This window comes from Capricornis sumatraensis, chromosome 12 (assembly GCF_032405125.1).
Source record: "Capricornis sumatraensis isolate serow.1 chromosome 12, serow.2, whole genome shotgun sequence".
NCBI lineage: Eukaryota > Metazoa > Chordata > Mammalia > Artiodactyla > Bovidae > Capricornis > Capricornis sumatraensis.
In genome coordinates this window covers 23,198,151-23,211,720 of record NC_091080.1, presented here as the reverse complement: position 1 = coordinate 23,211,720, position 13,570 = coordinate 23,198,151, and the positions used below count along the sequence as shown (strand labels likewise).

The following is a 13,570-nucleotide window of genomic DNA, read 5'->3' as shown; positions in this document are numbered from 1 at the left end:
TTTCAAGGTCCCCCATGACAACCAGAGGACTTCTATGCTTGGGATAAAGTACGGTATTTCTTATGACCCTGCTGGGTAATCACAGACATACCCAATCATACAAGTCTTGGTATTTCTTAATTCAAAAGCATGGGAACTTCTCTAAGAACCTGTTCTTCCTTCTGTTTGAGAATCCAACGCATTTTAAAAATGAGCCAATTTTGTATTTTCATTGCCTGATATAGTAAATATTCTATTTCCTGAATAACCAAAATGCACTTCAAACCAAAAGAAGGAAATGATTGGAAAATTAAATAAAACAATGTCTCCCACAGTGAACACACTTTTGTCCTTATTAAACTTCTACCTTTGACTTCAAGCTGGAGACTGGCACCATCAACCATACTATAAAGGGCACTCTGTGCCCCCTTTAGTTAACTGTCCACATGACTTACACTTTCTCTGGAATATGGGAAGTAACTGCTTTGTTTTCAAAAGGTCTTTCCTGCTCCCTCAGACTGCATCTAAGATGTAAGAGTAAACAAAAACTGCAACATCAACGAAGAACTTAATTAAGAAGAATCTGCAATAACAGCAAATATATAAAGGCAATACTTACTGAAGATAGGTAACCATTCAAATAAGCTTTCTACAGATAATAAGGAGTTGAGGATGGGCAGCTACTTGGCCAATTTCATAAGTATTCTGGCATTTATAAGTATTCTGAGACTGACTACTGAATTAATATCTACCTAAAATAATAGTTGTATCACCTGAAACTACACCAGTTGGTTGAACTTAAATTCTATATTCCTGGAGAATTTTTTAAAGGCAAAGCCTTAGCTGATTTGATTAAGGTGGTGGGGCGGGGGGTGAAAATCCAGACCTGCTACATATTAAAAGTGATAACCGCTCGATGGTCACTAATTCACAATTCTCTGTATGTCTTCTCCTTTTGAATCTTGGGGGCTCCATGAGTTTTCCATCAAAACTGCCAGTTTTCAGACGCAGGCTGAGTGTGAAGTTTCCGCTTCCTGTCTCAGACCCCACCTGCTGTGATGTGATGGGACCTCTGTACAGGAGTGCAGAGGCTCCAGGGTGACATCCCCAGTTAACCTCCAAGGCAACAGTTCAAGTTGATGCTTCTTGAATGGAGATGAACTGTCTCCACCATGTACTACTTAAACGGCAAATTCAAGAGTAAAATCAGTGATTACTGAAACATACACCAAATCTTATTTCAAGGTATTCTCACAGAGGGGATACTGAAAGAAGCAATAATTGCATTTTTTGAGCATTTGCTATATGACTAAATGCTTTATAACAACCTTATTCCATATAACAACCTTTTTCAGTTCAGTTCAGTAGCTCAGTCGTATCCAACTCTTTGCAACCCCATGTATCACAGCACACCAGGCCTCCCTGTCCATCACCAACTCCCGGAGTTCACCCAAACTCATGTTCATCGAGTCAGTGATGCCATCCAGCCATCTCATCCTCTGTCATCCCCTTCTCCTCCTGCCCCCAATCCCTCCCAGCATCAGGGTCTTTTCCAGTGAGTTAGCTCTTTGCATGAGGTGGCCAAAGTATTGGAGTTTCAGCTTCAGCATCAGTCCTTCCAATGAACACCCGGGACTGATCTCCTTGCAGTCCAAGGAACTCTCAAGAGTCTTCTCTAACACCACACTTCAAAAGCATCAATTATTCAGTGCTCAGCTTTCTTCACAGTCCAACTCTCATATCCATACATGAGCACTGGAAAAACCATAGCCTTGACTAGACGGACCTTTTTAGATAGGGTTATTATTTTCTCTGTTTTATAGATGAGGCAATTAAAGCCTTACAGATTAATTGCCCCAGATCATACAAAAGGAGGATAGTACTTAAAACCAGATGTCTGATTTTGGGGCACACACTCAGCAGATAAACGAGAACAGAATGAAGGAAATTTCAAGCTAATGCTGGGGACTTAAATTTTCATGAACACAGTGTGGGCTAGAAAATGATGTCAATTAACAGGTATGTTCTGAGGGTACCCCAATATTGTATAGCATAACTTTCAAAACTAGTGGTAACATTTTTTGAAGCACAGTATTCAAAAAACATTTTTTTTTAGTACTTACAACTTTATGATGTCTACAAAGTCCTGAGTGCCCCACACTTAAGGAGGTTACAAAGACAAATGACAAGATTCTTGCTCCAAAGGTTCTTGTACTTTTGTAGAAGAAATAAGTCACGTTACATAAAGAGTTGTTTCACAAGGTACCAAATGTGAGGAATCAAGTGCTACGGGAATGTATTCGTTCATTTAACAAATATTTATTGAGTGTCAATGTAGCAGTGACCAAGACAGATACAGTGCGTGTTCGCTGAGAGCTGACAATTCATGGGATTACTTTTGCTGGAAGCACCAGAAAAGGAGGGACAGACATTTCAGCTTGGCCTTCAACTATCCCCAGGCTTTGAACACGTGGAGATCTGGGGATCAGCAGGGCATTCAAGGTACAGAGGCAGCAGTGGACCGGAAAACATACTAAAGCACAAGAAACCTGTGACACACATGGGGATTTTAAAGCAAGAACCATATTTTACTGACTCTAAGAATCAATTTTAAGTCAGGTCATCCATTATTTTATGTACCAAAGGAAAACACGGTTCACATTTCGAGCAGTGGCTCTCTACCTGGGGCAGTTTTGCCCTCCAAGGAACATCTGGCAATATCTAGACACATTTTCAGTTGTCGCAACGGAGGGGGCGCTCCTGGCCTTTCGTAGATACAGGCAGGGATGCTGCTAATCATCCTACCATACAAAGGAGAGCACCCCACAAGGAGGAGTTAGCAGCTCAATGAGTCAGTTTATCACCAATGCTGAGAACTCCCAACTACAGGATGTCATAAAGTGAAAGATGCGTCTAGACTATTACAAAAGCATTTTAAGACAGATGAAACGCAGTAGTTCTGTTTACCTGGGATGAACCCAGCGTTGCAAAGGAGTACAGGAAAATCATGCTGGTATTCTGACTCTCTCTTTTCTCCCTTTTAGAGCAGTAAAGTGATGATGACCAGGGGCTGTGTCGAGGAAAAAAAAAAAGCTTTGAATGCACTGTACAAGGGCAGCCCTTCCAGACTGTGTGTTCATCCGTTGCGTTGGAGAAACCCTGCACTCCAATCGAACTAATAAGACTCTATTTCTGCTAATTCTGACTCATCTCAGGAGAAGAGCTGCCTCACCCATCATATGGTATATCTCATTGTTTTTAAAGCCCAGCTCTACACTACTGATTCTATGACACGGCCCCCTGACGCCCAGTGTAAAACAGTCTTTTATTTTGAACTTTTTTGGCATATCATCTGTGCCTCTCTAATAGTACTCCTGTGGTTTATCTTTCCTCTAAATTCAAGTTCCTTTGGGTCAGGATCCATGCCTGGTTCACACCTGGAACTCTTGAGGACCCCTACAGGGCCTCACATGCTACAGGTGGTAAATAAATATTTGTAGAATGCATAATTGAATAAATACACAGCACCAGAAGACTGTATAATTAAGTATGAATCCCTCAGACTTCTCCCAGCAATTTCCAGGCTTTCCTCACAGGGCTCATTCTGTAAACCTTTAATCATTTTAGCAGCTCTCCAAGTTCTCAAGCTACAGCCGTGGGAGCTCTGGGAGAGCAGCGTTCTTACCTAACCACTGCTTTACAAAACACCCTTTAGTAAATTCCATCAAGCTTCAGTTCACTTTCCTGGGGTGGCAGTCAGGGTTTCGTCTCACAACATTTAAAGCACCTCACATAGGCAGAGTGTTAAATTCCTTTGAAGAAACAAGGGACAATACGAGCATAAATATAAGAGCAAGAAATTCTACACTCTTGCTCATAAATTCCAATTATATTACTGATAATTACACGGCTGCAGGGGCTGGGGTGAGGGGAACTTAGTAACAGAAGCCTTCAAATGTATGACTATCAGAGAGAGGAAGAAAATAAAGGGGAAAGATCAGAGCTAGAATCTTCATGTGCTCCTTTGAAAGATAACACAAAGCCAGACTGTTCATCTTTTATTATTACACAGCTTCGACATGGAAGAAGTGACTGTGGTCGGTACACATATGAAGATTATGAAGGCCATGGTTTAGATTAATTTGCAGGGCAACTGTTATAAGGTCCCCCTTTTTCTCCTTCAGGGTGGTCCCTGAGCATCCATCAGTGTTTGGTGGCTGCTTCTAGCAAGTCTTTTGCTTCATTAATTTTGGTTGCTAAGTAAGGAGATCCACCTGAGAGGACAAAGAAAAGAAAATGGATTAATAGACACTTCACTATTGACATTTTTTAAAGTCTCAAATGAAGAAAAACACTCAATTAGACTTCTCTGGTATTTTCCCACACATTCATGCCCTGACAAATTATTTTATAAGCTCTCTAGAAATCACAACAGTATAAATTAAACTCGTTCAGTGAAGCACTACAGACACCTAACAGTCAACAATAATCTCTGAGAAAAATAAACTTATGATCAGGAGTAATTTAAAACACACTCAAACATTTCACTGGTCAGACATTACCTTTCAAATGCTGAATATCTGACCAGAGAATTTTCTGAAGTGGATAGTTAGGTAAATAAAATAATGGTCCTTCTCCAAGACTGTATTTTTTTGTTTGTTTGTTTTTAAGGAAAGAATATTCTATGAAGGAAGTTATCTTTCTGAAGGAGGTGAAGCAATCCAAGGGTGCCTTCAAAGTTTTATCAAACCATATATTTTCATAAAAATAAGTTAAAAAGGCAACTATATACTACCCAGCTCTAAAAGTATTTTACTAATATTGGTCAATATTAGTAAATAATATGATAAATAATAAATCAGTATAATAAAAATAATGTTAAAGGGTATGCCCCCTGCTCTCTGACACAGTGTCATTAGAATACTTATAGAGCACAGAGTCGCTGCACCTTAAATAAAACTTAGTCAGTTTTCAGAGTTCTTCACAATGAATTATTGTGAAGACGAAAATTGAGGTGAATTTCAAATTCAGAATAGTTATAAATGACAAATAGGAGCTCCCTTACATATGAAAATACTGGCCCCAAACTGTCACACTAAAAATATTTAAGCGTCATACGCCTTCTAACTTCTAGTCCTGAACACTTTCATGCTTAACGCTCAAGCTAACAGTCCAGCTCACCAGTCTCTGTGTGTTTATTTTTATTTTTTTATTCTCCCTCTTGAGTACAAATGATCCACAGCTGTTGAAAACATCTTAAGACCTGAGTGGCTCACAACAAACCACACACACAAAAAAACATCTAGACAGCAGTGGTGTGTGTACAGTCCTGACTTTATCCCGGCCTTTTACTGATATCACACCATCCATTTTATAAGGAAAAAGGAAGCAGGAGACAAATCAGCAACAGAAGGGCGACACTCAAGCTCAAGGAGCTAAATTTAGCTTTCTACCCTTGAGGAGATCACTGACATTTTCACATCAAGATCTGAATCGCTATAAACACTTAAGGAACGAATATATCAGAGTGTCCTTGAATACACAATAAGAATCAGAAATGATATGGATGCAAGTTTCCATATGTGCTTGGTTATGAAATAAACTGATATCAGGATATCTTTGAAAATGATCTCAGAATTAGGTAATGTCACTCTTGGTGATAAGCTGTTTCCATTTTTAGAGTTACCAAGGTAATGCCAGGCATCTTGTATACCCTCCACAAATATTAAAATATTAATTGAACTCAAACATAACCTTTAATTGATTGAAATGCATTCTGGATACTTCAATCATTGGCCATAATATGCTCAGTTAGCAGAAAGGAAAAAAAAAGCACAGAAGATCGAAAGTCTCATTAAACATTATATTTATTGATGGGAATGCTAGAGGAAACAACTGACAGTTTATTCAGAACAACACTGAATTACCCTTCACCCTCTTACTGAGAGGGACACTGGACTTTTCACTTATGTGCACAGCTGAAACTTTGGGTTCAGTTCTCATTCTACCCTTATTCTATCTTCCTAAAACTTGGGGAAGTTCTTAAGCCAAAAATTACAATTGCTATACTCCCTTTGGGGGCCTCCCTGGTGGCTCAGTGGTAGAGTCCACCTGCAATGCAGGAGACCTGGGTTTGATCCCCGAGTTGAGAAGATCCCCTGGAGAGGGGAATGGCGACCCACTCCAGTATTCTTCCCTGGAGAACTCCATGGACAGACAGGAGCCTGGTGACCCACAGTCTATGGGGTCGCAGAATCGCACATGACTGAGCAACCAACAGGCGTGCACGCACACACACATACATATTCCCATTGAACAGTGCTTGATTCAAATTAGGATCTATCAGTGGGAGGCACTCTTGTGAAATCTGGAAAGTGGAAAAGAGAAAGGCTTTCTTGCTGGGCCTCTTTTTACTGCTGCTAGCAAGTGAGATCATGGTGTTGTGATGGCAGCAACTAAGCTTTTTGTGCAGTTCTAGCGGTGGTCCCTGAGGTAGTCAATGAGTAGCTCCTCTGACAGAGCAGCTCTCTAATTGCCAGCGGAGCCGTTCTTGCAAGCCAAGTCTAAAATTTACTCCTTTAGACCTCCCAACAATTTGTAACCATTCATTTCCTGCACTAAATGCTCTTCTGCTTAAAACACCTTGTTTCTGGCACTAAATCTCGACTGACAGAAAATATATAGGGTACATATCCTTTATTTAATGGAAAAAATACACCTTTGAATCTTTCAGTCCTGCTCAAATTTCTTGGATTCCATTTAATTAGAATACTCACCCTCAAACTTGATCTCTGAATCTTTGTACTTTCACTATATGACTACTGGAGCTCTTCAGCTTTGGGCTATCAAGGACTATTAGGTTTTAGACCACCCCTCCCACTGATACCAACTAGAAGACTTCAAAAAAATTCACACATATCAGTATGAAGGCACTGGAGGCCTACCAAGTCAGCCAGGACTGAGGGTCAAGTTCCTGGAGATAAGGAAATGTGCTAGGATTAGTCTAACATTCTGCATTGCTTCTTGTCTTCAAAGCAATCAGACACAAAATAGTACATATGATACAATTCCACTTACATGAAACATATCTACAGCAGGAGAAAACAGCATGGTGATTGCTTAAGACGGAGCAGAGACTAGCAATGAGAAAGAACACCAAGGAACCTTTTGAGCTTTGAAATGTTCTATGTCTTCATTGTGCTAGTATTACATGGGTATATCTATTTGTCAAATCTCATCAAAAACCATGCATTTAAATACACATTTTATTGTATGCAAATTATATCTCAATATGGTTGATGAATAAATTAACCAGCAAACTATATGTTGGTTACAAGATACCATATTTTTTTTTGAGACGATCTTTCTAAAAGAATATAAAAAGGCATACACCAATGAAAGCAAAGTTGGCAATGGTATGCTAATTATCAGATAAAGTACACTTTAAGGCAAAATCCAACACTAGCAATAAAAGGGAGAAATATCGAAGTGCTAAAAGGGCCAATCTTAAATTTGAATATATCTGATAACATATGATATGCAGATGACACCATCTTTATGGCAGAAAGTGAAGAAGAACTAAAGAGCCTCTTGATGAAAGTGAAAGAGGAGAGTGAAAAAGTTGGCTTGAAGCTCAGCATTCAGAAAACTAAGACCACAGCATCTGGTTCCATCACTTCATGGCAAATAGATGGGGAAACAGTGGAAACAGTGGCTGACTTTATTTTCGGGGGCTCCAAAATCACTGCAGATGGTGACTGCAGCCATGAAATTAAAAGATGCTTACTCCTTGGAAGGAAAGTTATGATCAACCTAGATAGCATATTAAAAAGCAGAGACATTACTTTGCCAACAAAGGTCCGTCTAGTCAAGGCTATGGTTTATCCAGTGGTCATGTATGGATGTGAGAGTTGGACTATAAAGAAAGTTGAGTGTTGAAGAATTGATGCTTTTGAAGTGTAGTGTTGGAGAAGACTCTTGAGAGTCCCTTGGACTGCAAGGAGATCCAACCAGTTCATCCTAAAGGAGATCAGTCCTGGGTGTTCATTGGAAGGACTGATGTTGAAGCTGAAACTCCAATATTTTGGCCACCTCATGCGAAGAGCTGACTCATTTGAAAAGATCCTGATGCTGGGAAAGATTGAAGGCAGGAGGAGAAGGGGACGACAGAGGATGATATGGTTAGATGGCATCACCGACTCAATGGACATGGGTTTGGGTGGACTCTGGGAGTTGGTGATGGACAGGGAGGCCTGGCGTGCTGCGGTTCATGGGGTCGCAAAGAGTCGGACACGACTGAGCAACTGAAGCGAACTGATAACATAGATTCAAGATATATAAGAAAAACAAGGACAGAACTAAAGGGGGAAACACACGAATCCATAATCAATGAGAGATTTACTATACCTCTCTCAGTAATCCATGGAAGGGTTAGATAAAAAGAAATACTGAACACACCTGATCTAAATGACATACATAAAGCACTCCACCCTACAAGTGCAGAGTGACTGCCTTTTAAACAGCACACAGAACATTTATTGAAGTTGACATGTGCTGAGCTCTAAAGCAAGTTTCAACAAACTTCAAAGACTCAAGTCACAATAAGCAGTGCTACTTGAATTGTGTTCCATGGACCAGTGCTGGGGTACAGGTGTTACTGAACCACAGTGAGTTACTGAACTAAACTAGGTTTAGAAACTGAGAGCAAGTGTTCAGAAAACACTACACCCAAGCATAATACCGTGCATCTGTAGACTCTAATGATGAAAAATTAGGGCTTAGATCTTATATATCTTTTTATTTCAATTTTCTAATAAAATCATTTTTGTTATATTTCACAAAAGTTACCAGCCCAACAGAGATTGGGGGAAAAAAAACAAAAAACGAAAAACAAGTCCTCTATCAAGACAGTTTGAGAAGTACCGATACGTGAATTAACAATGGTAGAATTAAGCTGAAAATCAGTAATACAGATAGGGAATTACAATGTTTGGAAATTAATCAATATACCTGTAAATAACCCAAGCATCAAGGAAAATATCACAACAGAAATTAACATTCAAGATAATTAACCAAGCTAAAGGTTAGATTTCTGAGAAAAACTAATCAAGTTCCTAGCAATGCATTTCAAATTTAAATGAAATAAATTCTAAGAAAAATAATGTATCAAGATAAAATGATACAAGAAGAAACGGAAAAATCAAGAGAATCGTAACTATTTAGGAAACTGAATCTGTAACTAAAAACCTTTCCACCCACAGATAAAAATTCTGGCCAGGATAGCTGTATCAGTAAATTTTTCTTAAAAAATAGAAGAAAAGGAAAATACATTTTAATTCTTTCTATGAGTAGCATTCTTTGAGACAAACTCTGATAAAAAAAAATATATCACAAGATAAACACAGATGCAAAAGCAAATATCAGCTTATCAAATCGGACTAAATTCATAACCAAGTTAGGTTTATATCAGAAATCCAAGACTGGCTTTAACATTAGAAAATTAATCAATTTAGTTCATTACATCAACATAAGGAAGAATACATGTATAATCACTTAAACAAATGCAGAAAACGTACACTCACAATAAAAACTTTAAGTAAGCTAAGAATAGAGGGAAACTTCTTTTACGTGAGAGGGAGTTATGGGAAGAAATATAGCAAATATCATACTTAGTAGTAAAATGCTGAAACCTTGGGCTCTGAGATAAAGCAACAAGGAAAAGATATCTACTATCATTTCTATTTAACACTTTATTGGAGTTTCTGGCCATTATAATCAATGCCCCCCTCCACTCCCTCCCCCAAAGGACTAAACAGAAAGAAACTGTCATTCTTCATAAATTGAATGACTGAGTAAGCAAAAAAATCAAAGGCTCTAAAGACAAAATCACAGAAATAATAACCGAATTTAAGAAAATGGTAGATATGACAGCAATATAAACAAAAATTAACTTTTTAGGTCTAGAAATAAATAACTATATAGTATACACTTTTAAAACAACACAATACATAATAGCATTTCAATAATCAACACCTAGGAACAAATCTAACAAATTATGCATAACTACAAACTGAAAAATCTCATTGAAATAAAGTTAACCTAAATAAACTTAACACCCAACAAAATGTCCTTTTCATTATAGGGGACTGGAATGCAAAAGTAGCAAGTCTAGAAACACCTGGAGTAACAGGCAAATTTGGCCTTGGAGTACAGAATGAAGTAGGGCAAAGGCTAATAAAGTTTTGCCAAGAGAATGCACTGTTTAGGTATGGCCTAAATCAAATCCCTTACGATTATACAGTGGAAGTGAGAAAGACTCAAGGGATTAGATCTGAGACAGTGCTTGAAGAACTATGGACGGAGGTTCATGACATTGTACAGGAGACAGGGAACAAGATCATCCCCATGGAAAAGAAATGCAAAAAGGCAAAATGCTTGGCTGAGGACGTCTTACAAATAGCTGTGAAAAGAAGAGAAGTGAAAGGCAAAGGAGAAATGGAAAGATATACCCATTTGAATGCAGAGTTCTAAAGAATAGCAAGGAGAGATAAAAAGCCTTCCTCAGTGATCAGTGCAAAGAAATAGAGGAAAAGAACAGAATGGGAAAGACTAGAGATCTCTTCAAGAAAATTAGAGATACCAAGGGAACAATTCATGCAAAGATGGGCACAATAAAGGACAAAAATGGTATGGACCTAACAGAAGCAGAAGATATTAAGAAGAGGTGGCAAGAACACACAGAACTATACAAAAAAGATCTTCACGACCCAAATAATCACGATGGTGTGATCACTCACCTAGAGCCAGACATCCTGGAATGCGAAGTCAAGTGTGCCTTAGGAAGCATCACTACAAACAACGCTAGTGGAGGTTACAGAATTATAGTTGAGTTGTTTCCAATACTAAAAGAGGATGCTGTGAAAGTGCTGCACTCAATATGCCAGCACATTTGGAAAACTCAGCAGTGGCCACAGGACTGGAAAAGGTCAGTTTTCATTCCAATCCCAAAGAAAGGCAATGCCAAAGAATGCTCAAACTACCTTACAACTGCACCCATCTCCCACGCTAGCAGTGGAACGCTCAAAATTCTCCAGGTGAGGCTTCAACAGTATGTGAACCGTGAACTTCCAGATGTTAAAGCTATATTTAGAAAAGGCAGAGGAACCAGAGATCAAACTGCCAACATCCTCTGGATCATCAAAAAAGCAAGAGAGTTCCAGAAAAACATCGACTTCTGCTTTATTGACTATGCCAAAGCCTTTGACTGTGTGGACCATAACAAACTCTGGAAAATTCTTAGAGATGGGAATACCAGACCACCTGATCTGCCTCTTGAGAAATCTGTATGCAGGTCAGGAAGCAACAGTTAGAACTGGACAGGAAACAACAGAATGGTTCCAAATCAGGAAAGGAGTTCATCAAGGCTGTATATTGTCACCCTGCTTATTTAACTTATATGCAGAGTATACCATGAGAAATGCTGGGCTGGATGAAGCACAAACTGGAATTAAGATTGCTGGGAGAAACATCAATAACCCCAGATATGCAGATGACACCACCCTTATGGCAGAAAGCGAAGAAGACCTAAAGAGCCTTTTGATGAAAGTGAAAGAGAAGAGTGAAAAAGTGGGCTTAAAGCTCAACATTCAGAAAACTAAGATCATGGCATCTGGTCCCATTACTTCAAGGCAAATAGATGGGGAAACAGTAGAAACAGTGAGAGACTTTATTTTGGGGGGCTCCAAAATCACTGCAGATGGTGACTGTAGCCATGAAATTAAAGACGCTTACTCCTTGGAAGGAAAGTTATGACCAGCCAAGGCAGCATATTAAAAAGCAGACATTACTTTCCTAACAAAGATCTGTCAAGTCAAAGCTATAGTTTTTCCAGTAGTCATGTATGGATGTGAGAGTTGGACTATAAAGAAAGCTGAGTGCCGAGGAACTGATGCTTTTGAACTGTGGTGTTGGAGAAGACTCTTGAGAGTCCCTTGGACTGCAAGGAGATCCAACCATCCTAAAGGAAATCAGCCCTGCATATTCATTGGAAGGACTGATGCTGAAGCTGAGAGTCCAATACTTTGGCCACCTGATGCAAAGAACTGACTCATTCAAAAAGGCCCTGATGCTGGGAAAGATTGAAGGTGGGAGGAAAAGGGGACAACAGAGCATGAGATGGTCAGATGGCATCACTGATTCGATGGACATGAGTTTGAGTAAGCTCTGGGAGTTGATGATGGACAGGGAAGCCTGGTGTGCTGCAGTCAATGGGGTCACAAAGAGTCAGACATGACTGAGTGAGTGAATGGAACTGAAATAAATGAAAGGATGTCTTGTTAATAGATTTGAAAAATCACTATTGTAAAGATGTCAATTTGCTCCATACTGACTTACAGATTTATAGGAACCCCAATCATATATTGTCACCCTGCTTAAATTTAACTTATATGCAAAGTACATCATGAGAAATGTGGGGCTGGAAGAAGCACAAGCTGGAATCAAGATTGTCGGGAGAAATAGCAATAACTTCAGACATGCAGATGACACCATCCTTATGGCAGAAAGTGAAGAGGAACTAAAAAGCCTGTTGATGAAAGTGAAAGAGGAGAGTGAAAAAGTTGTCTTAAAGCTCAACATTCATAAAACGAAGATCATGGCATCTGGTCCCATCACTTCATGGGAAATAGATGGGGAAACAGTGGAAACAGTGTCAGACTTTATTTTGGGGGACTTCAAATCACTGCAGATGGTGATTGCAGCCATGAAATTAAAAGATGCTTACTCCTTGGAAGGAAAGTTATGACTAACCTAGACAGCATATTAAAAAGCAGAGACATTACCTTGCCAACAAAGGTCCATCTAGTCAAGGCTATGGTTTTTCCAGGGTCATATGGATGTGAAAGTTGGACTGTGAAGAAAGCTGAGTGCCGAATAATTGATGCTTTTGAACTGTGGTGTTGGGGAAGACTCTTGAGAGTCCCTTGGACTGCAAGGAGATCCAATCAGTCCATCCTGAAGGAGATCAGTCCTGGGTGTTCATTGGAAGGACTGATGTTGAAGCTGAAACTCCAATACTTTGGTCACCTCATGTGAAGAGCTGACTCATTGGAAAAGACTCTGATGCTGGGAGGGATTGGGGGCAGGAGGAGAAGGGGACGACAGAGGATGAGATGGCTGGATGGTATCACCAACTCGATGGACATGAGTTTGAGTGAACTCCAGGATGGACAAGGAGGTGATGGACAAGGAGGTGATGGACAAGGAGGCCTGGCGTGCTGCGATTCATGGGGTCGCAGAGAGTCGGACACGACTGAGCGACTGCACTGAACTGCAGTGAACTGAATCATATCCTAGGAGGTCTGTGTGTGACTTGTGAATGTGCATATGCAAATTGATGAGACAGTTCCTAACTTACATTAAAATGTAAAGGGCCAAACATAACCCCCCCTCACAAATCTTAAATAACAAAAAATGTAAAGAGTTTATATACCAGAAGTGAGGGTTTGTTATAAAGCTAGGTAATTAAAACATTATGGTATTGGGGCAAGAAATTAATCAAGGGAAGGTGAAAGAAAATAGAGAAAGAATTCCA

General features: G+C 39.5%; 1 protein-coding gene across 1 annotated transcript in view; it reads right to left on the bottom strand.

The window, feature by feature from the left end:
* Positions 1-4,039: 4,039 nt before the first annotated feature.
* Positions 4,040-13,570, bottom strand: part of DNAJC15 (DnaJ heat shock protein family (Hsp40) member C15) — a 79,345-nt gene continuing 69,814 nt past the window's right edge. Inside the window, exon 6 of the mRNA XM_068984670.1 lies at positions 4,040-4,253. Coding sequence (XP_068840771.1) covers positions 4,183-4,253 — 71 coding nt within the window. The 3' untranslated portion in view covers positions 4,040-4,182. The remainder of the gene's footprint in view (positions 4,254-13,570) is intronic.